Consider the following 25,377-nt stretch of genomic DNA (forward strand, 5'->3'; position numbering starts at 1 on the left):
TCTGGTTTTAAAACAGCTTCTAACAAACAGAGGAGAGTTTATCACTAAATAACTCCATCAGAACTATTAGAGCTTCATCTGAACTGGACACAGGTTCTTTCATCCACAGGCTCCTGACAGTGATGAAGCTGTGACTCTCCTCTTCATCACTGCAGCTCAGAATAACAAGAGGAGACTCTGTGAGCAGAACTGGAGATAAAAACTAAACCTGTGATGTCTCTGATCAGATCAATGATCCACACACTGATCGATACTTCACTATTGGAAATGAACATTTCAATAACTGACGTCAGACAGGGACTACTCTCTGCAGCAGGTCTGACATATCTCTGTCACATGTTCCTCATAGTTTGTTCATCATCAGACAAGAGTGAAAATACTCAGTAAGAAACTTAATGATAATTACTGCCCTGATTTACTTTAGGCCTGTATCCTTGGAAATTAACTGGAAATTATTTCTAGCGTTTCTGTTTTAATTGTAGTCATGTGATCATATTGTTTACATCTTCTTGCTTTATATCACTTTAGGATGTAAGTCACCTGCAGGTATCAGCGTTTCTCCTCATATATTAAAACTATATTCATGGTTCTGATGACGCTGCTTAAGGTTCAAAACTCAGAAAATGTTCGGTTCAGTTAAACCAGATCATGAAAAGTTACCCTGGGTATGTTAAACCTGCTTCATAGTTCAGGCCTCAGTTGTTGTAGTAGGAACAAAACGCTGGTTTGCTGGTTTCCTTGTTTATTAATTCAAGTCAAAGTCAATCAGATTAATTCAGATTCCATACCCCCCATACACTTGTACTTCTATCTTTGTGAGGACACTCATTGACATAATACATTCCCTAGCCCCTTACCCTAACCATCACACCTGAGTGCCTAACCCTAACCCTGACCCTAACCTTAACCATCACAACCCTAACCCTGACCCTAACCTAAACCTAATTCTAACCATAACTCTAAAACCAAGTCTTAACCCTCAACATGTGATTTGAAGGTGTCTCAAAAAGTGAGGACCGGCTAAAATGTCCTCACTCTGTTAGTAAAATACTTTTTTTGGTCCTTACTATGTAGCAAGTACAAGTGTACACACACACACACACACACACACACACACCATCTGCTCATCTTTAATTGGTCATAATGTTTTGGCTCATTGTTGCACATATGATCAGATATGATAGTAGTTTAGTTACTGTGAACAGATGTATATTTTAATTACACCTGTACAGTTTACCATTTCAGTGTCATAAGGGTTTATGTATTTATAAGGTGATCCTTTAACACTTGGACATGAGGCAGAGCGCTCTACCTGGGCCTTAAACCTCCAGCTCAGATCCAGGACTTATGTCTGATTCTTTCACACCTGTACTACGCAGCAACCACTGCACTTAAATCAATGTAAAACAACTTTGTCAAATATCAAATTCTGCAAAGTTACTGTGTTTACCCTTGACTCTGTATTTACTTTATAACTTGTCAGGTCTCATCCTAGATGCAGCTAAATTTACACTCTGGTTTAATCTGTTGCACGTGACACAACTAATGAACCTTCAATGGAACTAAACATCCAGAACAGGATGAAAACTGACCCAGTGTCTGAGATGAAAAGCAGGTTTCACTGTTACCGTCGGCTCAATAGCTACTCAGCAGTTCACCATTTATTCAGAGGTTTTCAGAAAGTATGGTAACAGAATAACACACAAATGAATCTATTTTACAATCATACTGTTGCTGAGAGGTTTTAGCCCACATACTTCAAGTCAATCTCCTTTTACAGTGTGACTCAATTCACCTAAACTGAAACACAGACTAAATCATTTTTAAATTAAATACACAGCCACGATGAGCAGCTTTTAAACACTGCAGTATCACGGTGTTGATGTGAAAGTCAGGGGGGTTGTTATGTTCCAGGGAATCAGAGACATGAGTCAGCCAGTGAACAGCTCTACATTCATCTGTCAGGGGAAGAAAGAAAATCAAACCCAGGAGGAAAAAAAACAAAAAAAAACACTGGGTTTGAGCAGCTGCAAGTGCAGAGAAAGATATGAAAACCTCATCTCTCATTCTTAATAAAAAAAATACATCTTTCTGATATTTACACAGATCTTAAGATGTTTTTCATCGAGTCTACATCTAAATGAAGTGAACACCTACACGCTCAGCATGTAAAGCTGTTGTTCAGCTGTCACTAGTTCTGTGAAATACACTTGTTTGCTTTGTTGCCGACAGAAGACTGACACCACTCCCATCCCCGTATGAACATTCAGCAGCTCTGAGCTCAGCATAGAGACCGGAAACAGCTACTCTGACTCTGTCCTAAATAAAACCTGTCTACCACCTCTGATCACAGTCCTCATTCACTTCATGTGCAAGACAAGGACCATTTACAGGGTCAATGTGCAGAACTACGTCTTGTTGGCTGCAGTACTTTCTGCACTGGTTGTCTAGTAACGTCACAGTGATCAGACTCCAGAGGTCACTGTGCATCACAAACTGTTTGATCTCTGTGTCTGTACTAGTTAAACACTGAGGTAACTGAGCTTTAATGGGGTTGGTAGGTGGGGTCTTCATGCTAAGCTCAGCTGCTGCTTGTAGCTTCACGTTCAACATACTGACATGAGACTGGTCATTCTTTGTCCTATTTAACTGCAGGAAAGCAAATGAGGTGCAGCAGCGTTTCTGAAAGTCTGAGGACTCTGAAGGAGGTGTCATCAAAGCATTGATTGACTCAGGCCCAGGAAAAACCTTTATTTGATTTTTTATAATAACCTATAAAAAATAAGTTTTGATAAATGAATGGGTGTAATGTAATGATTTGAGGTAAATGGGCTAAAACATGGGCAGTATGATTAATCTGTGTGTTATGTGCTTCCATCAAATGAGGTCTTTGTCATTTGTTTTGACAACCTTTACCAGACTTGACCCAAATGATCAGGAAAAGTAAGACGTTTATCGGCAGAGAGCTTTGCTGTTTAGAAAGAGAAAAAGAGAGGCATTAATATCAACAGTACAGAACAAGACACAGCAGATATTTATAACTCAAACTTAATGAAAATATGATTTATTTGTCCAACATTTCTCAAAGATCATTTACTTCAAACAATATGTATTCAAAGTTATATACACATTTACAGTTTGTTACACTTGATCAAAGTGGGAAATTCCATCACTTAGAGCAGATCATTTAGGATGTATTTACTCAATACATGTACATATATACTAGACATAATTCTGAGACTGAAGCCTCTGGTAGCATTGCTCCATCTAATGGAGCAGCTGTAGTTAAGCCCCCCAAAATGCTGCATGAGTTACACTGACCAAACCTACAGCTACAGATGTTGAAGAGTTTTGGTAGAATGTAATCACGTATACCATTTGTTACCGATACTACCTTTAAAAAAATACCAGGCCACGTTGGCAGCAGCTTGTCCAGCCTCTTCACCTTCCACCAGCAGATTCCACTTTAGCATAAAGAAAAATAGGTGGCGCTAAATGAAAGTATTCTTTTGTACAATGGTGCGGGTTCACAAAGAGATCAGGTCTTACCAAAATAAAAGTATAAACAAACTTATTTTTCCTTGGATTATTTTGTTCCAATTTGGCAGATAATTCTCAATCTCTCTTTGTGGACCCTCACCTTCATCTTAACATTCAGGATACTTTGATTTAACTCTTAGTTACATGTTAACTAAAAATAAAATCTTTTCCTATAACAAACCATTAACAAAAGAAATAATACAAAGACTCATCATCCACTAGCTGGGAACAAGAACTGGCTAAAAACAGAAGTACTAAGGTTGCGGCTGAACAATTCAACCCTGCAGAAAAATCAACATCAAAAAGTCTTCTTGTCTGATCCTTACCATGGAGTCAAGCAGGTAAAGGTGTTCAGAAAGCCACTCATCCCGCATGGTGGATCAACCATTACCTAGAAGAAACTGTCAACAAGGTTTAGCAGTAACGTGTACTCAATCCATCATCACACAAAAACACATGCACATTCAGCAGTTCCTAGGTAATCTTAACAAACTCAACAGTGTTCATCCACCCTCAAGAAGTTCAGTACACTGAGTCAGTCTCAATATCTGAAAACAGAGATAAGTACTTGACCCTACATTGTGAGTGATGTGCTTGCACTCTCTGCACATTTAGTGCAGAACTCCACTGAGACGTGGTTCTTGTCCACATGCAGACACACGCCACCAGATGTCTCTTTCTCCTCCACTTTCACACGCTTCCTGGGTAAGGCATAGTCGTGGTCGTTTGGGTCGGGCCCCTGGAAAAGCGAGGAAGATAATTTCATCCCATTCACACCGCTCAGCCTGGACAAGAGCTGGCCTAACATGCTCTCATTGGCCAGCACAGCTCTCAGGTACCTGGTCTCATCTTCCAGTTCTTCCACTCTCTTGGTCAACTGAGAATTTTCCTCTTTGAGCATGTTGTTTTCTGTTGACAGGATACCAACTTTCTTCTCCAAGCTGTTGACATATTCTTTCTTCTTGAGACGATTCAGTCTGGCAGCGATGGCATTTTTGTTGATCACATGGCTCGACTGGTTTTGTCTGTTCTTGATCTTCAAATCAGATGACATTCTCTCTGGAGATGAGGCTGTTGAGGCTTCAACCCCAGAATCTTGATCCTTGGCACAGAACACACCAAGATCAGCCAACTCCATATCGAAGAGTGAGGAGTCTCTTCCAAGTGTCCATTTTAAATCTTCAATTCCAAACAGGTCATCTAGCTCTGTTCCACTCGTGTCAATACTGTCAGCTGGGAACTCCGCAGAAAGACTTGGCAGATCCTCTACAGTTTCCACTGCATCTGCCACTTCAACCTCAAGGGACTGTGTATTGTTGATTGTGCGACCTCTTCTTCTGGTTATCATTGTGGCTTTGCAGTGGGACCGCAAGCACGCTGTCCAGAAGAACTCTTATAATTCCTCACTGTGGAGACAAGGAAATTACACTTAATACGTATCCCTACAGGAATAAGCTACAGCATTTATCAAGGAAATGTATCATTGATATTAACTTTAGTCAGTGTAAAACAATAAAAGCAGTCAACTAAAAACCTAAGTGCTTTCTTCCATTTCATTTAGTAAACAGTCTAAGCTAGAAACTACACATTTTCACACACTGGACAAATATTTAACTAAAGGAGACAATGTGATGATATTTGTTTTTCTTAACATTTACTGGACTGAATGATTGTTATGTAATAAACACTAACATTTTTGCAGTTAAGCTCTGCTATAATATAACCTATGTGCTCTATAACCTATTTAATTATTCCGTAAAAGAGTGGTTAAAATCAGCTACTCAAAGTAACGGATAATAAAATTTAGACAGTACCATCTATTTAACGTACTTTGCTCCTGATAGCCTCCATTTTCTAACAGGCGCAGAAATGTGTGAGGTGTGTGTTGGCTCAACGTATTACCAACGTATCTGCCTTGTTATTTAAGCTAGGCCCAATAGCATTAGCACTATACGACGCCTGCAACCACTGCTCTGTAACTCACCCTGTCACATACTTTTCTTACTATACATGTTTTCTCGCTGTTGCGACACTTTGCAGTTCATTAGCCCAACCGACAAAGAATGACAGCCGTTATTTTTACGTTAAACGTCCTAACATTAGCGTTAGCTTGCTAACAAGGCCTTGGTTGTCCGAGTACCACACTTCCTTTCGCGCCCAACCAACGTTTGATAGTTGACCGTGGCTAAAATTAACTTATTAAATCATCCAACTGGATGTTCTGCTGCATTAAAACTAGAAGTCAGAATTTACAACTATGTGACCGACAGGTGCCCGCTAAATTCTCATTAGCAGCAGCTGCAGCAGCTGAAGCTAACTAAGGCCATGAGGCTTGGACGTTGACAGAGCTTGTGTATGACGCAGGACGTTTTAACGGCATTTCCTCGACGAACAACTTACCGTGATATTTAGAAAATAAATACAACAATAAGAGACACGAACTGAATCCCTCGACGGGCCGGTGCAGACGCGTCCTCAGCCGCTCACAGCTGGAAGACAACAGGACAATACGCGGTCTGAAGTCCAGAGCAACGTCGGCCTGCAGAACGACTTCCGGAGAAGCTCTTCAAAATAAAAGTCCTTCAGAATCACGCTCATTGGACAAGAACTCCGTTTCAATGCGGAGCAGTCCAACGACTTCATACTTTAGAAATGAAAAGAGATAAATGAACACCTCTCTGACAAATTACAAATTTTAAGATTCATAAAAGCAGTATTTGTCACATTATTATTGTGTATTACATTTTATACGGGTGTTTTGATTTTTAGGGTCACCATGTAAATATGAGAACAATCTCATCTAATCTAAATTGTGCTTTATGTCTGTATTGTATAATTTGTACTTGTACTTAATTACTTTGTCCTAATGCTGCTATGTTGCTGCTGTGTCACCCATTAAAGAGATATAGAGCTAAGTTAACAGCATATAGAGCAATACGGAACTATGTTATATGCACATATATTTAGTGTGTTCTTTTACTAGTCACAAAAACTCCTTAAATTGTGAATCCATTATATCACAGGGTATGTAAGCAGAAGTTTGTTTTCTTTAATTCAGTGGCGCTTTCAGTCTGAACCCAGGCACTAACAGTGTGGCTGCTCATGCTGCAATCAGTTGTCCTCATATTAGACATCTTTCCAAATCAGCATGCTTCAACTCAGCTGCATCAATCCTACAATGGAAAAAAACACAATCACAACCTTTCAGTAGAGCAAAGTTTTTATTGAACACAAGTGCACAAAAGAGGATGTATCTCACAAAAATCACCTGGTGCTTACAACAATATCCCCTTCCCCAGGGCTTTCAAATGAAGTATCTACGCAAAAACCCTTTATAGAGACCAACAACTGTATTAACACAGCAAATTCACTTGCATGGCAGGTGTAAAAGAAAAAAATCTCAATACACTGTAGTGGATATGTCATATCCCAATTCTATCTTACACTCTTGCTTTACTATGTGAAGTATATGATGTTTCATAAGATGTGTTAAATGTCTGAACTTGTTCCCCTTTTGTCTTAGTCATGTATTGAAAATATTGTAGACTCAGTATACAACATGAATGCTTTACAGGAGGGCTGCAAATAACAGTTCTTTTCAGTAGCAAAGTGCTGATTTTATTTATTAACAGATGAATATTTTTGTCTATAAAATGTTGGGTATTTTTGCATTGTTGGTGAAAAGAGCAACTGAAGACATCATCTCGGGCTCTGGGAAATTATTATGGACATTTTATTTTTCACTTTTAATTGGAAAAATTAGAATTAAATTTCAATAAAAATAATAATTTGTTGCAAATCTAAATGATATAAAGAGAGAAAAGCAACAAATCATCACACTGAATAGGATGGAACCAGTGAACATTTTTGCCTTATAAATGACTCAGATAACTTACTTTTGTGTTGACTGACTAAATTAGTTAATCAACTGCTTTACACATTTGTTTTGTCCCACAACAAACTTCTGAGTATTGTATTTAGTATTGAACAATTAGTTTCTTTTGTCCAAGTGTCAAGACAACAGACAGCACCAGTCCAACTATATTTATTTCTGAGTATTACAACGTGACTCAAAAAAGTTGCAGTCCAGATTTCAGCTTGTTAACATCGCTGTGGTTCCAAAGAGGGCCATCAGCTGTTCTCATTGGTGCAGACACTCCCGGGACGCTGTGTGTTGTGTTGCTCTCTAACTCCACTGGCTGGTCAAAGACAGTCATTGTTGAGTAGTTTTCCGCCATGAGGGATGAAGGGTCGTCTGACTGTCCAGGAACTTTACCGAGAGGATAGTTCTTCCACAAAACTTTATCAGCACACAGCTGCCACGGAGAACCTCTGAGCAACTTCGCCTTTTCCGCCTGAACATCTGCCCACTTGTACTCCTGGGAGGCCTCGCTCCTGTCAGGGTCAGCCCTGGAACGCCAAGGATGGCTGTGGTGCCGTGAATGCTGCAGCTTCTCACGCAGACTCTCCAGTGTGTATATGGGCTGTTGTTTCTGCTCTGGGGACGGGTCAAATTCTGAGTGCGAGGTCTGTGTGTAGATGGAGCAGAGCTGGAGCAGCCTCTGCCTGGTTTCCAGAGGGAGGGGATGCTCCATGTCGTCCAGGATTAACTGGAGCAAGTGAGGCGTGCTGGTACAGGGAGCATCCAGGCATGCTGAGAGCAGCTGCTGCCACCTCAGCTGGATGCGGTTTACAAAAATCCTGTCCTTCATTCTGGCCTTCCTCTGTCCCTTTGTTTCAAAATGGTATTCAAACTTGTTGCTGTTACAGAGCATGACTTCTGAAATCCAGGCAGAAAGGTAGAAAGCCCGGTGACTATTCTGCTCCTTGGTGAGCAGCTTCAGCTCAACAAAGAGCTTCTCCAGGAGGAGGTGAACAAAGGCTGCTGAGTTGAGCATCTTCAGGAGGGGCAGCCAAAAACGCAGGAAGGTTTGAGGGAGTCTGGGTTCAGTGGAACTGGGACCAGCACTGGCAGAGGTGTCACAGCCTAATGTTTCCAGTTGCTCAACAGTAGGAACCAGAAATCCATCTTCCAACAACACGTCGACCAGCAAATCACCTGACTCCAAAGCAAACTGCTTGATCTCACCGAGTAGCCAGCTCATCTCTGCAAAGGGGGCTGGACACAAGCTCTTCTCTCTGTGTTCAGGAAGTCCATCAAAAGCCTGGAACTGCTCCCTCTCAAAAGAAATCAGAAGGTCTCGAGCATTCTTGTAAGCTTCCATTTCCTTTTGCTTGGCAATGAGCTCATCCTCTTGGCGTTTAAGGTCCATCTCCTCATCCTCTCCATCCGAGTGCGCCTCCCAGTCCTCATTAGGCCCCCCTCCCAACTGCCTGGACCAGTACTCGTGTTGGAGCCAATCCAGAACCACTTTACATCCCTTCCTACACCATTTCAAGGAAGGGAGCTTCCGGTGAGTGATATCGTGCCTCAGGTCAACGATCCACTCTGGGATGTTCAGGTTCCCAGCCAGCCGCCTCAGCGGTCGGGCTACTCGCCCCTGCTGTCGCTCAGTGATCAGATTGACAAACCTCACCAGAGCCGCTCCATAGAGCAGGACCAGATCACCTCCGTCCAGCTGCCCTGACCGGTCCAGCACCTGGCACCTCACCAGGTCCGCCGTGCAGTCCACTGCCACAGGACAGCTGCTGGCATACCTGCATTTCCAGGCTGAAATCCTCTGCAGTGCGTATCTCTGCAGGGAGGAATCCTTGGAGTAAAGATACTCCAGAACCTGATCCCACTCAGCTTTGTTGACCCAGGCAACCACATGGCGTTTTTTCTCTGAGCTCCTTCTCTTCATGTTAATGGCGGAGGAGGCGCACGGTAGACTAACGTTAACACCGTATACACATAGAAATCCCTGTCTCCTGACAGCCACTCTCTTAAAGCCCTCACAGAATCTGCTTTATATCGCAGGGAGAGCGAACACCGAGAGCTACGGTTTGTTCAGCTACCGATAGCATCGCATCCCGGAAATGACGTTTCTTCTTCTTCAAGTCAACGGTCGGTTAATGACCGCCACCAACTGGCGGGAGTATGGATCAGGACTCCAACTAAAGTTAACTCATAATAAATAAAAATTAAAGAAAGAAAATAAAGATAAAGCCAAATAGCCAAACTCTATTCCAACAAACATCTCCAAAATAATAATAATAATAATAATAATAATAATAATAATAATAATAAGAAGAAGAAGAAGAAGAAAATAAATGATAAACAAAATAATGAATATAGTTTTAAAAATAAGATTAAAGATTAAGAATAAGATTAAAACACTAAAACGATCAAAGGATAAAATCGCACGAAGAAACGGGCACAATGAATATCAACGAATCAGCTGTGGACGTTGAGTGCTCGGGCCGGAGGCTGAGAATGAGAATCGCTCCAGCAGGTGGCGCTGCGGCTCCCGGCGGCAGTCCGCGGAATAAAGCAGAAGAAGAAGAAGTCAGACAGTTGTGTGGAAAATGGCGGGGGCTTTGACAGAGAAACAGTTAGCACGACTTGTTTATGCTGCATTGCAGGTAAGAGGAGTTAAAGTCACAAGAAAAAGAAAACATGAAACAGTGCAGCTTTAAGGAAGTTTGCTCATATTGTTGCCTATTCTCAAAGGTACCGTAACATTTATTTTGTCTGGTATCCACAACCGCTTCTTTAAGAGCTCCATAGTCTACGTGTGTCCGTGATTCTGTCACTAAACTTCTCCACAAACACGTTTTAAACCTGTCACATTTAGGAAAGAGACACTGTCCGTCCACTATGAGTAATATCTCCGATAACAACGAAACCTGTTTCAAGCTAATCTGTAGGTGCAACGCAACCAAACATTAAATAAATAAGAAAATACATTGATAAATATACTTCATTCTGACAAACAATTTGCCATATACATATTTCTGTATCTTTTTATCATGTTCAGAAAAGAACATTTATTTAAAATTTTCTAAAATATGAAACATCAGTGCATCCAAAGATTCATCACTGGACCTGAATCAGAACCTTGTTAGTGATTTTTACTGTATATTTCCGCAGTGAGAGATTAATCTGCCTGTGTTTGTCCTTGTTGAGGCTGCGTCCTGTCCCTTGGTGGAGGGTCTGTACCTACAGGAAGCGGACAGCATGCTGCAGCTGCTGTGTGTTCCCTCTCAGCACCGCACAGATATACTGGCATGGATCTGCAGCAGGTAAAATAAACTACACAGAACATCACCCCTGTTCTCATCTATCAACACTAATTAGATTATAAAATATAAACAAACCCGTCTGCTCTATCCTGACTTGTCACTTTACAGTATCAACCCAAATTTTGCCACGTCCAAGGCAATGTCAATGAGATCCAAAGACCCAGATGTTTTGACCAAAGGTAACAAAAGGCCAACTTTCCTACACAGTGATGCATGTGTTTTGGTATTAACCATGTGGAAGAGAGGAAAATAATCTTATTGATAGTTCTGTTTTTTTCCACACCTAACTAACCTCTTATACCTGTGTGGTCTGTTTTTGTACGAAAAGAAATGGCTGTGCTTGGGCAGGAGCTGATGCTGTGCAGAGCAGGTGACCTGGACCTGATCAGGGTGAGAGGAAGCACAGAACTAGCATGGATGTAATCAGTGCCATAAAAAAACACAAACGTCCTGTTTTTGTCTGTGTCATTTGTCGTTCTATTTATCCAGGGTGATGTGAGTCCTCTCAGGCAGCTTCAGTTCCTGGAGCAGCTGCTGACTCTCGTCCCAGGCTGCAGTAAGTCTGCTGGGCACAGAAGGGATGAAGAGATGCTCCTGAACGAGCTCTACGCTGCTGAGAATCTGCCTCACCTCACACAAATGTTGGAACCCACATTCGACCCCTGGCCTGCACACATCAAGTATATGATTATCCTCTTAAACACATATTATTATATCCCCTCCTCTGTTTTTATCTGCTGCATGTTGTCATTTTAAATCTACCTCCAAGACTTACTGTGCAGATTTTTACATTTTGCATTATTTCTTCCTTTCTGTGTTTGTCTCCTCTCCAACCTTTTACTGCTTCTCCTTACATCGCAGGGCTTTACGCAAAGGCACCAAGTCATCTTCCAAGCCAAGTAAAGAGGCTGCTGATGTTTCTGCCCTTCTGCAGTCGACTCAGTCAGCGCTGGAGCAGCTACAGTCAGAGGTACGTGTTGATGTGGCTGGTGATGCTGCAGTATAACGGAGCCTTCAATGCAAACAGGATGTCCTTATGAATTTACTACCACATCAACACCATGGTCGTCATTACTCCCTGAATGTCATGGTAGCAACAGGTGTTGTTCTCCTCAGTGTGAATTCCTGAGTGAGGGGCAGAGTCCCAGCGTCTTCTCTCCAAGCTCATTACGCGTGGCAGCGTGTGACCTCCAGCAGCTGATGGCTACTTTCAGCCACATTTATGAAACAGACTTGAGAGCTTACTGCAGCAGAGACCCCCCCAGCTTCAGCACAGAGACCCACGTCTTCCAGAGAGTACACCAACTACTGCTGGCCTGCAACACGGTACTCTCATATGTAGGAAATCTGTGCCAACACGAGCCTGACCCGTAGGAACAAGTCACACTGACACTTTTTCCTCTTGTGCCTGATCTCAGGAGCTGGAGATGCTAAATGAAGTGTCAGAAGCTTCTGTGACCATGAATGAAGAAGTGAACCTGCTACAAACGCAGCCTCGCTACTGGAGCAGAGGAGAGAAGCACACGTTACGTAAGTGAACGTTCTTTCACTCGCTCACACAGTCTGTTGAGCGTTGTTAATATTTTTGTTTTATTTTTCCAGCGGACCAACTGGAAGAACTCACCAGGCGAAGTCGAGAGTTTCTCTCGTTGCTACATTCCTGATGGCAGCAACTTCAAACCATCAGGGTGAATGCTGATTGGCTGCTGGACAGAGAAAAGTGCTCAGTGATGCAGTAATGATGGAGGAGAGTCTGATCTGGACTTGTGTTGAACCTCATGTTGCTCAGCCGAGCTGCACTCGTCTGTCTCAACAGTTTGATGTAGTTCCTGTTTAGTTTCCATTCATATTTGATGTAATCATTCACATCATAATACCAGCGACTTACTCCATGTAATTAGCGTAGCATTGCTCTACAGTAGTGAGCAGAGGCGATGGTTTCAGTGGGCGTTTGATTTTTTGGGATGATAAAATCAGCATTAAGATTCCTGCTTTTTCTCCCTGACTTGTACTATCCTTTACAGAATAAATGTAAATGTGCATATTGTATTTCTGAATAAATTTAAATATTTTAAACATTGTCATTATCTGGTGTCATTAATTTTTTTTTTTTTTTCATTTTGTTAGTTTAAAGTTGCAAAGAGCAGTTGATTGAGAGGAAAATGTCAATGATTTTGAGAACTGATAAATTGTAGTTTAGTCAGAAAAATAAAGCCAAACACTGCTTCAAGCTTCACCCATGATGCTCCTCTGTTTTACCATTTTAAAATGGAATATCTCATGGATGGGTAAAACAAAGTTAATTACGTCTCACATAAAGAGCAAAATCTCAGGACTGTGCTGTTGAAAACATTTGGCTACACGGTCAAACATGATGAACACGTCTGACTGGTCCACAGGAGAAACAACAGGCAGTGGGCTCTGATATTTAATGTTACATTCATTACATACAAGTATGTACAGCATTCAACAACACATGATCCAAGCTTCGACATCTCTGGTGTAAAAGAGTTCATTACAGTGGCAGTGATCACCAGCTGCCCTTCCACAGGAGCTGAAGCAGGACTGAGTATGTAGGACAGTGTTCCAGGTCTCTGACATGCCAGCAGATGCTGAATCCTGAGTCTTCCCCCTGGACCGCTCTCTGGTCCCGGACCACGATGCTGCGTCACCGCCCCGGAGTCAGAAGCCTTTGCAGCCCAACCATTCTTTCAGCTCCTTATCGTAGTGACCTTTGACCTTCAGGGTCATGGTGACCTCATTGACCTGTGTGGGTAGCTCAGTCCCCGTCACCTCCTTCAGATACTGTTTCACGTCCTTCTCCAGAGCCCAAATGTCCCCCTCCACTTTCCTAATGAGCGTCGTCCTGCGGCTGCCGCGACTCAGGTCGGTGTACACCGGGATGTTGTGCATGCGGGAGCGGCGGACCATGTAGGGCAGAGGCGGCGGCGAATCTGCCGGCGGGGTCCAGCCAGACGGGGTGGGGCCGCCGTGTTTAGGCGGAACGGGCACCCGTGACGGCGGGATGAGCCGCTCCACAAACGTGTATTCCTCCGTAGACTCTAATATCACCGCCTTTTTCTCTTCTGGAGCAGCGTCACAAACGGACCTGAGCCCGGCGGCGGCGGCGGCGGCAGGAGGCCCCGCTGTCCGGCCGTGCTGGCCGAGGGCTCCTCGCAGTGCCCTGCGGATCATGAAGGCGCGGAGGGTGAAGCAGGCCGCCATGTTGTGTAGCAGTGTGAAAGCAAGTGACCCGGAAGCAGTCACGAACTTCCGGTAGCATTGAGCTATTCCTTTTAACAGAGACAGGGCATAGACTGTGCAGTGAATCTTTGCTTCTAATGTTTTAAAACTGATTATTTAAATGATGTAAAAAGTAATATTAAAAGTAATATATTATATTTGCTCGTATGTTTTTATACTTAAGGATAAACCAGTTCAGCTTTTTCTATATATATAAAAAACAATATTTATCATTACACTAAACGAAAACCTCCCACCACAAAAGTGCAACCAAGGTGAAGTAAAGACACAGTAGCCGTCCCATTACAGGTTCATATTCTGTAGTTGATATTGAAAAACTGAGAGATAAAGTGACTGTGATTCATGAGATTACTCTAAAAAACAATCCCCCTATCAAACTAATTGTTACAGACAATTTATGTTTTGTGTAAAAAGTCACCCATTTTCCAAATATACTAATGCTAGGGAGAAAAATGTGTTTGTAGATAATTTTCCATACCAATAGAGTTTGTTTTTGAAACTCTGGTAATTTAATTAAGAAGGAATAAGGTGAGACCACTAATTTGGTCAAAAACAAATTTAGAAATGAAGTTCCAGAAGTTGTTTATCAAAATTGGTTTTATCCAGTTCATCTCATGTGTACAATGTATGTATGAATGTTTTTGCACAAATCAGACACTACAGATCTTCTAATATAATGTGTGTGGTTTCTTCACAGACAGCAAGAACACAGGGGAACACATTGTGTTAGCAATGGCAGAGTTACAAGAGTCCCGGTGATCCGTGCACATCTGGAACACACACACACTCATCAGCTCCAGGATGAGCTGATGAGTGTGTGTGTGTCTGTGCTTTGATTACAGGAGGGGGATCAGGTGCACGCGTGTTATACAGCAGCTGCTAATCATCTTCAATCAATTCTGCTTTAAATACTAAGATCATTCAGCTCCACCACCCCCCAGACCGTAGACACACTTACACAGTCAGTCTGTCTGCAGCCTTTTGTATTTCCTGTTTAAAGGTTTGACGAACTCAGACTTCCCTCTGCTCGCTCTCTTCCACCCGGCTGCCTGCCTCCATCCCTGTCCTGAAGCCTGCTCTGGATCACCACGGCTTCCCAAGATCTCTGGACTCACCCTGCTCTGCCCAGCTCTGCTTCTCCCCTCTCCCCTCTGCTAGTCTCTGCTATCCTGACCCTTTACCAGAACTCACTTTTGCAAATAAATGACTTCTTGAACCAGCTCCCTGCCTCTGCCACTATGTTCAGTTACTTAGTTCTTTAACAATCTGCTTTTATTCCTGTGACAAGTCAAATGTCTTCTGTGAACAGGCCCTGTTCATTGAGAGAGGATGTAATAACAAGGTCATCAGAGCCTCTCTGTGTTTTACAGGAGATTGCCATAATTAAAAGTAGGATTATATTACATTATAAGTATTTAACATAAAAAAAAAATAGAAAATAAATAACTAATAATTCTCTCTCTCATATATATATATATATATATATATATGTATATGAATAATTGATTCACCTTTGCAGATGAAAAAAGTAGCTGTAGAAAATTAAAACAGTATACTATTAAAAGATTTAAACAGTAATAGTGTTAAAAGTACAGTGGCTGCTACAGGAAAAAGTTTGATACTGCATATTTATATAACTGTTTAATAATCACATTTCTAAAATAGTATTGTTTAGATTTGTTCATGGCAAAGACATGGACACCAAACATGTTCAGAACAATTCAGGAATGAAGGGGCCCACGCCTGCTGCCTCACAAACTACATCATGAATAAAGTTAGTGGCTCTAAATCAAAGTTATGGCGTGTATTCTTCTTATATTCTTCTTATTATTGAAATATTATGTCGAAGCAAAAACATCTGTGTTTCTCGTCAGTATCACACATGGAGGAAACAGAGTTAGACCTTCATGTTATGGAAGAAACTGAAACTGAAAAAAACATGAACACATTGTTTAGAAGTGAAATATAAAGTGAGAAGTTGTGTTGTAACTACAGCACATGTTGCCGATACTGCACATTTACATGTTTAACCACTCTGGCATTGTTGTAATTGCAGCACTGAAGACACGCAGTGGGAGGGGTCTCTTTCTGTGTCTCTGTAACTGGAGGAGCTGCCAGACTTGTTGGTCCTGTCTACACCCTCAAGTAAAGATTAATCACATCAGCAGCACATCGACAGTTTCCCCAGAGCTGTGGTGGAGTTATCAGACAGAGGAGAATGGACAGACTGTGCGGACAAGACACACCTCTGAATAAACTCAACGACATAGAGGTGAGCAACACAGACTGACGAGCACTTTACTCTTCTATTCACTTCTAATCTAAGTCTTTGTTCTGTGTTCCTGCTGTACATGACACTGACTCTATCCATCTATCCATCTCTCTATCTATCTATCTATCGCACCATTGGTAATTGGTAATATCAAAAAGGAGGGGGGCCCATGGCACCCACAGTGTGTCCCACCTGCGCCTCTTGGCTCTCTCTTCTGTTGAACCCCTTTGATTGGCTGCATATGTTTACCAGTAGTGACCAGTTCAAATGAAGAGTGATTTTTCCCCCTGTTTTGTTTGAATAATGGTAACGGAAATACCTAGAATTAAAAATGTAAAGTTGAACGAAAAGTCTGAAAAGGATGAAAGTCTCGTGACCCCTCAGACGTAACTTGTGACCCCTGGTGAGGGTCCTGACCCCTGGTTTGGGACCACTGCTCCAGAGTCTGTTTACAGGAATGTCAGTGTTGACAGAACTCCATGTGAAATCAGTGGTTTTTTTCCATAGCTGACAGCTGTGCATAGAGGTGAATGAAAGCTCTGTGACTCAGAGAGAGTTGCATCCGGGTGTGACGTCTCATGGGCAAAGCCCTGAGTAAATGTCTTTGCCAGTGAAGGTAGGAACATCATGACCACAATGGTTTTTCTACCCAGAACCTCTTACCTGTCCTCAGGTTTTAAATACCTCCTCCTCCTTACAGTCAGTCAGTTCCAGTTCACTCTCTCTGCACATGTATCACGCACAGCATGTTGTGTCTTGTTGCCTTTCTCTCCAGCCAAGGTGAGTCATCACCTGTCGCTCTGCCACTCCCACTTCTCCTCTCACAGCCACACCTGGGTACACAGTAACAAAGAACATAACTCTTGCCTGTGGTTGGAATAAATCACATGTACACAGAGCAAAGAGAACAAAAGAACAACACTGTTCCTTCAGAGAAAGTCAAATAATTTTATCCTCTCCTGTCAGAGGTGGATCTGTGTGTGTGCAGCAGCGGCTGTAATGGAACTTGACTTTCTTCCTTTCTTCTTTCTTACTATCCTGTCCTCTCTGCACTTGCAGGCACTGACCAGACCTTCTGGAAAAGCACTTCGCCCCATCAACATAAATCACTATGCCACTAAGAAGAGTGCGGCTCAGAGCATGCTGGACGTCGCCTTGCTGATGGCCAACTCGTCCCAGCTGAAGACCGCTCTCTACGTGGGGCCTCAGTATCGTTTCTACATCCCCCTCATCGTCCTGCTGTCTCTGTCCATCACCTTACAGGTCATAGTGGGGCTGCTGCTCGTCTTTATCGGCAAGTGACTCAGAGTTTTTACATCTCCATTGTTATTATTCCTCCTTCTCCATCTTTCTTGTGCTTTAAATGGCACAGTTTTTATCGTAAATGCAAAGATTCAAAGCAGGCATACAGAGACTGCTTATAAGACGTTTACACGTTTTGATAAATCGAGAGAAGACAACCTGACAAAGCCTGAAGGGAAAAGATTGGCACCACTGTCGTATCTGTACGTAAACATGAAGCTAGAGCTGGGGAAGCCAGTTAGCTTAGCATAAAGACTGTAAACTCCTAACCAGGATTTGTCCAAAGGTAAGAAAATCCACCTGCAAGCACCTTTAAAACTCACTCATTAGCACGTTTTTCATTTGCTTAAGTCTAAAAACAAGAAGTTGTTTATAGACTTAGATGAAGTAACTTTCAGGAGAAGTGAGAATGAATGTTGACGTGAATGAGCTGATGAACTCTAAGGAAAATTTTGGAGGATTCCCTCCAGACAGATCCAGACTGTAAATAAAGATGGACAGCATCTGTGACGTCACCCACAGGTTTCTGATTGGTTTTGAAGCTCACAGTGGGCTGCTCCCATAGGCTGCTCCTCCGTCACCATGGCAGCGCCTGACTCCGCCTGACTCCTGGGCTAGCCTACGCTCACGTTAGCATCGTTAGCACAGCTGGGAGGCTTACTTGAAGGCTAACCCAATGCTAAGTCATTTGCTGGCTAATTAGCTAGTTAATGATCTAGGCTAACAAGCCAGGTCTGATGAGTGCAGACATTCATACCTGCTAATTAGTGCTAACGTAAATAAAATAATCATCTCAAAAAATGAGTTATCAGTCTGGTATTTCCATTTAAAATCCCCCAAAAGGCACCAACACCACAAACACAGCCAAGAGTGCACGGCCAGTGACTCAAATTAGCTGAGGTAACAGCTAGCAGACAGTTAGCAGCTAACCACCTGTGACAGCACCTACCTGTCACTCAAAGCTGCCACGCCCTCAATTATACATCGCTTTAAGAATTTATAAAATGTAAACAGGTGAGTTACAGTTGTCATGAAGGAGAAAATGAGCTCTAGAGACCAACACAGCTTTTTGAACCAGGCTGTAAACATGTTTCTTTCTGCTGTAAAGTTGGACTTTTTAACACTGGATTCTATCGGACGGAGTCACGAGAGGAGCTCGTGTTTTTTGGATCATCGGTGTTGGCTTCGTGTTTCAGCTCCAGAGGCTGATGCTCGATCCAGACTAGCCGCTGTCTGCTTCATGTGTTTATGCTAAGCTAACCTAATAGGCTGCTGGCCCGCGGCCGGCCGGTTCTGAACAGGTTCCGGACGAGGCGGTGGGGGGCTCTCCACCTGTTCGACGGTCCAACAACCCGTGTTCTCCGTCCAGTCTTCCATGATTTATAATCCATTAGTTCGTAAGGGTCCACAGATCTCGTAGATAAAAGTGTTTTTTCATAAAAGTATTCCGACTCATGACAATGGTCCATTAAAGATTATGGAGTGATTGTTTACTCCGGCGTCTCCCTCCTGCTGCGGCAGCGCCGTGTCACCGGGGGGCGTTTGTCCGTGGCTCCCTGTGAAGATCCGCTCAGGCTTCACTCCGGGAGGGGCGGGTCAACACACCGAACGTACACAAGCGAAAACGTGATGACGAAATTCTTCGCGTAGGAGAAAGCGCTGCTATTGGTTACTGCCGTTGGCGCTTTCTAGCTTGAGACAGACATGGATGTATTAGACCTTATAATAATACATGTAATAATAATAAGGTCTTATAATACATCCATGTTCCAACTACACCGAGCAAGGGCGGAGGACGTCTGTCAAAGCTCATGGACGGAGAGGTGTTAAAGGACAGCGAGGGTCTGCTGTGTTTTAAAGGCGTTTAAAGATTTCTAGTTTGTTTTATACTGTTTCTTTTTAAAGAAACACGGAAACTGAGTTTCTGACAATATATAGAAGTCACGGGAATCTTTTCATAGTTCTTGTATAAAGTATGTCCTAGTTATTGTTATCAATTATCACTTTTTCATTTTTCAGGTCAGAAATATCATAAATGAGCTGATGTAGTGGAGGCTGTGTTTCAGTCACATGTATACCAAGCACATTTTCAGTAACTAGAAGATGTTACCTTTCAAATGATGTCTCATAAAGTGCATTTTACAGTTCTTCTGTTATCAGCTCATTACATTTACAGAGGCAGCTGTGTGGAAATTAGGTTTCAAACAGGCAGGAGGCTAGTGGAAACTTTATCTTCTCATCCAACTTGGCAAGAAAACAAATAAGCGTCTTACCTAAAATGTCAAACTGTTACTGGACTTATTTCAGTCTACCCATACCTCAAATATTTAGCAGTTAAATAGTCAAATTGAACACTCATCTGTTATTTGAATATCCTGTCTACTTATAATTTAATCATATACTCAACATTTGTTTTTGTCTACAAGTCTGTACATCAGCAGTGTTAGCATTATTTTTTTTCAATCTCACAAGCAGTCTTTTTTTTTTATCTACAACTAATCCAAAATTAAACCTCCTCCTGTCCAATGTCAGAGTTTCTCTAAATAAAAAAGGCTCCTGTATACAGATCTCATTCACATTCCCTCCCCCTCTCTATGTCTTCATCTGTCCTGCTCGTCATCTCTTCATGTGGCTCATTTTGTGCTGTTGTGTGATTCTGTCCCAGCAGTGAAGTACGATCTGAACGACGTGAGGAAACACGCCAAGTTGAACAGGATGAACAATGCAGCGACGGTCTTTGTCTTCTTCACAGTCCTCATCAACATCTTCATCACAGCGCTCGGCTTTGAGGGCCACACTGTCAGGTAGGCCACAACAGAACACACACACACACACACACACACACACCAGATACTCTTACTGATGTAAACTCCTGTGACTTTCTTCTTTTTATTCCCAGGTCAACAACACCACACGTGGTAACAATCCCAGAGCCTAAGCTCGCCCCTCTGCCCCTTGACCTCAACATGACTGCCGGCTTTTAGACCAAAATGAAACTTCACCTTGTTTGCATTATCTCAAAGCCTTGATATCTTCAGGGTTGTGATGGGACAGTGACCTTTTCGTAACTTCTGTTTGACCTCCATCGTCAAATTACGACCTGTTTGGACACAGATTCACCAGCTGGAAAAAACCATTAATACCTGAATGGATTTAATGGATCTATCATCACATCAGTGCACACAAGGCTTTTGTGGATTCACTCTGAAACTGAGATAGCCAAAGGATCAGCGAGTAAAACCTCGACCGCGTCTAACTTAGTATCACAGCTGATAAATTCAACTTGAACAAAAATTAACAACCAAAATCCTCAGTTTGAACACATTAGCGCTGTTCAGACTCTGCAGTATGCTGACCCCTGACCTCTGCACATTTTAAAAACTATTTATCACTTCTGTCTTGTGAATATAACAGTGCATTATATCATTTCTGTAAAATGTTAGATTGGAGGAATTAAAGTTATGATCTGTAACTTTTCCTCATTAAAATGTTTTAAAACAACTAGACTTATGTTCTATATGTTGTTGAGTTGTGTTCTTACATTATCCCAAATGTTTCCAGCAATTCTCAAATTCTAAAACCTACAGAAATTCACGATTTTAATCATGGTAACGCTCCGTTTCATTGGTCGCCTGTCAATGATGTCATATCCTGAGGGTGGTTTTCAGCTTTATATCTGAACCAGATGACAGATTTTAGTCGTCGGACATCTGGATCTGAAGTTATCAGAGAAATGAGCTGAGGAAATATTAGACAGCTCAGCTCCAGCCAATCAGAGACGTCCTGTGTCTCTGAAGAGCATCGACCAATCACTGACCTTAAACGTGAAACGTTTATTCATTTTTCTACTGGTTTTAATCCCCTGGTCCGTTTGTTATAGAGAGGAAACCTCTGTGGATAATTCAGCCCCAGGTAAAACCCTCCTGAACGACTGACACTGAAGGAGAGGCTGACATTGATGGTGGTGAAGACAACAACTCCCATGATCCCATGGTGCTTCATGACATCACCAAACAGCATCTTTTGTTATTTGATGGACAGACCCCAGGAGGCAGAAGTTACAGACTGTACAGTTTCACACTTCTGTAACTAAACAAATTAAGACCAGTAGAGAATTTCACTGCTGTGTGTAGGAAACACGTCTTTTATTCTGTTCATACTCGACTCTTACTTTCACCTCATTAACATCTTGTCACGTTTTACAAAAAGTTCAGACACTGTTGTGTCTCAGGAGCTGGACACCTGATTTAATAAAAAAAAAAAATTTTATTAAAGTCTTTGGTTTTTGATTGGTCATGATGTGGAGAGCGGCTTGGACACGACAGCCTCACAGTGCTGTATAACATCATCATGTTTATCTCACAAATCAGAACTAATCACACATTAGAGAAAAGCTGTGTAAAAGACATGAAATACACAAAACTTTGCATGGCTGAAAACTTATTGCAACATTATATGCAAGAAAGCAAAGAAATTAAAGAAGAGGAAGCAGGATCATTCTTTATTTTTCTTACTGTCAGTAAATCCCATGAGACTAAAACCACGACCACACTAACCAGGAGTTGGTCTGTCTCATTACTTTCTGACTTTCCTCTTCTCTCTGTGGCTCTCAGCCCAAACCTCACTGGTTCCTACTGAAGATGGACATTTTTAATTATCAATAATTCCTAAAATATTATCAATAATGACATGAAACACCTGGGCACTGTAGTTTTCAGAAAACGTTACCTAGTTGGGAACTATTTTCAGTGGTGGATTTATCCACATTTGCTGCTCTAGTGAGTATTTGGGACATTAGTGTGTTTTTAATTTTTATATCATTTCACTGGATTTGGTGACACTAAGACAAATATAGAACATGGTGAGCCTTTAAAATTGTATGGAATGTGTTATCTTTAGCATTTCCAGGGTCACAGTGGTGTAACTGTGTATTCGAATAAGAAAACAACAACAACAACAAAAACAAATCAAACATAAAAAATGTAGTCCCCACCTAAACATGAAAGGTGAAGAAATGCCAATGAAAAAAACCCCTGACATCTTGACAACAGATCCCATCACTGAATCCCAAATGGATTTTCTTCATTGTTTATAATGCGGCAGTAGGCGTAGTAGAGGACAGCTAACACCGCTAACAGCAGCAGCAGCCGAATCACCTTCCACATGCTGCCTCCAGACTTTCTGACCGGCTCTCTGGATCGTACTGCGCTGTGATTGGCTGCTCTGCTCGTCACCTGGATGGGGGGCCTGACGCACAGGAGGAAAGAGTAGGTTTAGACCAGGTGATGAACTCGTCCGATCAAACACAAGAACAGTTTATAACTACAAGACTCACTCTGTATCTTGGTCTGATTCTTCGTCTTCGTCCGACTCTGCGTTGCCTCTTCGTTTCAGCCTGAGTGGAGGAAAACTGTGCACTTAAATTTCCATTTGGCAATGTAGTTAAAGACATTTTTTTTTACCAAATCCACACTGTACCCCCCCCCCCCCCCCCCCCCTTTTTTTTTTTGCTACAGTGATCCTGTTATGTTATGTGTTGACGGGGTGATTGTAGTAATTTCGCTGCAATTGTACTCGTACTGTTACAGTGACAATAAAGCCATATCCTATCCTATCCTATCCTATTTATACTAATGAACCAACACTACTGTCAAGTAATTATGAGACCAATGTGCAGTATATTCCCAGTAAGTAAGTTTACTCAAGAACTGTACAATATTAATATTAGTTGTTCTTGAATATTTTGAATCTATGCAGCTGTAAAGTTTTTGCAGAATGTTTTAAAAATTTGCAAGTGCAGTACAAATAATCCAACCTGTTCAAAGCAAATCTTATTTTCTAAAATCAGGTTTTTTAAAAAATCTACAAGAGCAGTGCTGCGTGGCTCTAACGAGGGCCGTGTTGGTTGGCCTTCAGGTTGTCAGGAAATTTGGTTGCCATTCAGTCCTCCTCAGTCCCATCAAATGCAGCTGTGCTTTGTGTTCAGTGCTAACTAGCAAATGTTAGCATCCTCACGCACCATTAAACATTATACCAAACCTAACATCATCATTGTGAGTGTGTTAGCATGCTGCTGATGTTAGCATGCTACTCAGAGCACTGCTGTGTTTCAGTACATCTCCACAGAGCCGGTGGACGTGGACTCTACAGGAGGTCATTTAACTTCTGTCAGGGGCAGAACATTTTTAATCACTGCATTTTTATTTACTTTAGTGAGATATTTATTAAGACTACAGACGTAAATGAGCCCAGACACAGTTCATCTGATTTACATAAAGCAGCTAAATATGACCTGAACACTGTTGTGTTGCTCATGTATGGAAAGAAATGAAGTAGAAAACTAAAGGTTTTTGCTGCTGAACTTGTTGAACTAGTTAAGAGAGACATGTTTGGAACAAGTGAACATTCATCCTGCACTGGACTGAAGCTGCTGTGAGCCACTGAGAGTCAGGGACAATGAGCAGCAGGGAGCAGAGAAGTAAAACAGGTTGTTACGTTGCTGCTCTTTTGTCTTGTGTTGGTGCTGAACTGAGAACTGCTCTACGGTAACTTTATGATGCATCTTTTAATTTGTGTTTCTCTCTCTCTGTGTTGCTGATGAATAAATAAATCATAAAGAGAATAACTTCCGTTGTGTAAAATAATACAGCTGCAGGTTTTACACATTTCAGTCAGTTTCCTCTGTTGCAGTGAGAAATCAGGTGCAGCAGATATTTGTATTAATGTCCATTCTCTCCTCCCATATCTTTGCATTACTTAACAGAAACACCTTAATATACATATTGTATTTACCTGTTTAATGCCTATAAAACAGGTTATAAATACTTTAGTAAATATCCCACTGAGTCTTGACAGAATTTAGTGTAGCTTCCTACGTTGTTTTATTCTTTCTTGTTTCAAACTACAGGCAACTATTAAACAAGCTGATTTCAGTTTAGAAAAGTTAGAAATATTCCTCTGCTCCTGCTGATGATACTTCTGTACTTGTTCTTAAGGTTTTGAAGGCAGGACTTTAACTTGTAATGAAATGTGTTTACACCAGTCATCAGCCTCCAGGTCTGAAACATGAAGCCTCAGCAGTGAAGAGCTGAGAGAGCTGAGAGCTCTTCACTGAGAGAATTTATACAACTCACCTGTTTACATTTTATTAAGGACTAAAGTTATGGAGAATTGAGGGCGTGGCCCCTTTGACTGACAGGTGTGTTCCCTGTTCTTTGTGTAACACAAACCCTAACTTGGAGGCGACAGGGCTCATACAGAGGGGTTGAGATGGGTGGGAGGGTTCACAGGGGCCAAACAACAAATTTTGTCCCCTCGCAGTGTCATCAGGGCACCAACACAGTTCATATGCCTTGTGCTTTTGCTGTGTGTGTGTGTGTGTGTGTGTGTGTGTGTGTGTGTCACATACATACATGTCTATACTCACATGTCTGCATAACCCTCATGTCTAACCTGTGAAAGTGAAAGCAGAATAGTTTGTGAGGTGATTCACAGTCAGAGAGCAGAGGAGTGACAAACAGACAGAGACAAGCCGACTCACCGGACTGTGGTACGTGATGTAGGTGACTTCTTCCTCTGCACAAAAAGACAAACACTTTTGAGGAACAACTCACTGAAATAAGCCTTTATTGATTCTTCAACATATTAATTTGAAGAATATGATAAGCTGATGATAATAGTAATGTGGTGTTCAGAGAGAATGAACACCAGACGGCAGGATGAAAGCTCCCTGTGCTGAAGTCTGTGGCTCACATTTACAGGCACACCTGTAATTATAACGGCTCTAATTAACATCAGTGTTAATGTAAGATCAG

General features: G+C 41.9%; 6 protein-coding genes across 9 annotated transcripts in view; 2 read left to right on the plus strand and 4 right to left on the minus strand.

Annotated features, from left to right (window-relative positions):
* Positions 1 to 3,048: 3,048 nt before the first annotated feature.
* On the minus strand, positions 3,049 to 6,088 carry crebzf (CREB/ATF bZIP transcription factor). 2 transcript variants are annotated; one of them, XM_071475018.1, is made up of 4 exons: positions 5,941 to 6,087; positions 4,119 to 4,946; positions 3,867 to 3,941; positions 3,049 to 3,464 (listed from the first exon to the last, which is right to left on the minus strand). In XM_071475018.1, the coding sequence occupies exons 2-3, from the start codon at positions 4,886 to 4,888 to the stop codon at positions 3,932 to 3,934; spliced, it is 780 nt and encodes a 259-aa protein (XP_071331119.1). In that variant the 5' UTR covers positions 4,889 to 4,946; positions 5,941 to 6,087; the 3' UTR covers positions 3,049 to 3,464; positions 3,867 to 3,931. The 2 variants fall into 2 exon arrangements, with proteins under 2 accessions (XP_071331119.1, XP_071331120.1); XM_071475019.1 differs by having other exon boundaries at positions 3,867 to 4,946; positions 5,941 to 6,088.
* Positions 6,089 to 6,748: 660 nt separating this feature from the next.
* On the minus strand, positions 6,749 to 9,541 carry las1l (LAS1 like ribosome biogenesis factor). The gene has a single exon (XM_071475020.1). It carries the CDS (start codon positions 9,342 to 9,344, stop codon positions 7,611 to 7,613), a length of 1,734 nt encoding a protein of 577 aa, XP_071331121.1. The 5' UTR covers positions 9,345 to 9,541; the 3' UTR covers positions 6,749 to 7,610.
* A 369-nt stretch (positions 9,542 to 9,910) lies between these two features.
* Positions 9,911 to 12,812, plus strand: haus7 (HAUS augmin-like complex, subunit 7). 2 transcript variants are annotated; one of them, XM_071475021.1, is made up of 9 exons: positions 9,911 to 10,065; positions 10,610 to 10,725; positions 10,834 to 10,904; positions 11,054 to 11,115; positions 11,215 to 11,405; positions 11,587 to 11,695; positions 11,842 to 12,051; positions 12,144 to 12,255; positions 12,328 to 12,812. In XM_071475021.1, the coding sequence occupies exons 1-9, from the start codon at positions 10,009 to 10,011 to the stop codon at positions 12,387 to 12,389; spliced, it is 990 nt and encodes a 329-aa protein (XP_071331122.1). In that variant the 5' UTR covers positions 9,911 to 10,008; the 3' UTR covers positions 12,390 to 12,812. The 2 variants fall into 2 exon arrangements, with proteins under 2 accessions (XP_071331122.1, XP_071331123.1); XM_071475022.1 differs by having other exon boundaries at positions 9,994 to 10,065; positions 10,574 to 10,725.
* Positions 12,813 to 13,137: 325 nt separating this feature from the next.
* On the minus strand, positions 13,138 to 14,050 carry mrpl49 (mitochondrial ribosomal protein L49). The gene has a single exon (XM_071475023.1). The coding sequence runs from the start codon at positions 13,948 to 13,950 to the stop codon at positions 13,408 to 13,410; it is 543 nt and encodes a 180-aa protein (XP_071331124.1). The 5' UTR covers positions 13,951 to 14,050; the 3' UTR covers positions 13,138 to 13,407.
* Positions 14,051 to 16,005: 1,955 nt separating this feature from the next.
* LOC139619957 (ninjurin-1) lies at positions 16,006 to 21,064 on the plus strand. Of its 2 annotated transcripts, none has more exons than XM_071475024.1 (4): positions 16,006 to 16,261; positions 17,321 to 17,555; positions 20,229 to 20,367; positions 20,463 to 21,064. In XM_071475024.1, exons 1-4 carry the CDS (start codon positions 16,208 to 16,210, stop codon positions 20,545 to 20,547), a joined length of 513 nt encoding a protein of 170 aa, XP_071331125.1. In that variant the 5' UTR covers positions 16,006 to 16,207; the 3' UTR covers positions 20,548 to 21,064. The 2 variants fall into 2 exon arrangements, with proteins under 2 accessions (XP_071331125.1, XP_071331126.1); XM_071475025.1 differs by having other exon boundaries at positions 16,012 to 16,261; positions 20,232 to 20,367.
* Positions 21,065 to 21,684: 620 nt separating this feature from the next.
* The window catches only part of emd (emerin), a 7,160-nt gene continuing 3,467 nt past the window's right edge, over positions 21,685 to 25,377 (minus strand). Inside the window, exons 4-7 of the mRNA XM_071475027.1 lie at positions 25,104 to 25,138; positions 24,990 to 25,015; positions 22,899 to 22,958; positions 21,685 to 22,810 (exon numbers count right to left, since the gene is read on the minus strand). Of these exons, the coding sequence (XP_071331128.1) occupies positions 22,621 to 22,810; positions 22,899 to 22,958; positions 24,990 to 25,015; positions 25,104 to 25,138 (311 nt within the window). The 3' untranslated portion in view covers positions 21,685 to 22,620. The remainder of the gene's footprint in view (positions 22,811 to 22,898; positions 22,959 to 24,989; positions 25,016 to 25,103; positions 25,139 to 25,377) is intronic.

This window comes from Trachinotus anak, unplaced genomic scaffold (genome assembly GCF_046630095.1).
Source record: "Trachinotus anak isolate AG129_WGS33_773 ecotype Australia unplaced genomic scaffold, CSIRO_AGI_Tana_v1 ptg000004l, whole genome shotgun sequence".
Classification (NCBI taxonomy): Eukaryota; Metazoa; Chordata; class Actinopteri; order Carangiformes; family Carangidae; genus Trachinotus; species Trachinotus anak.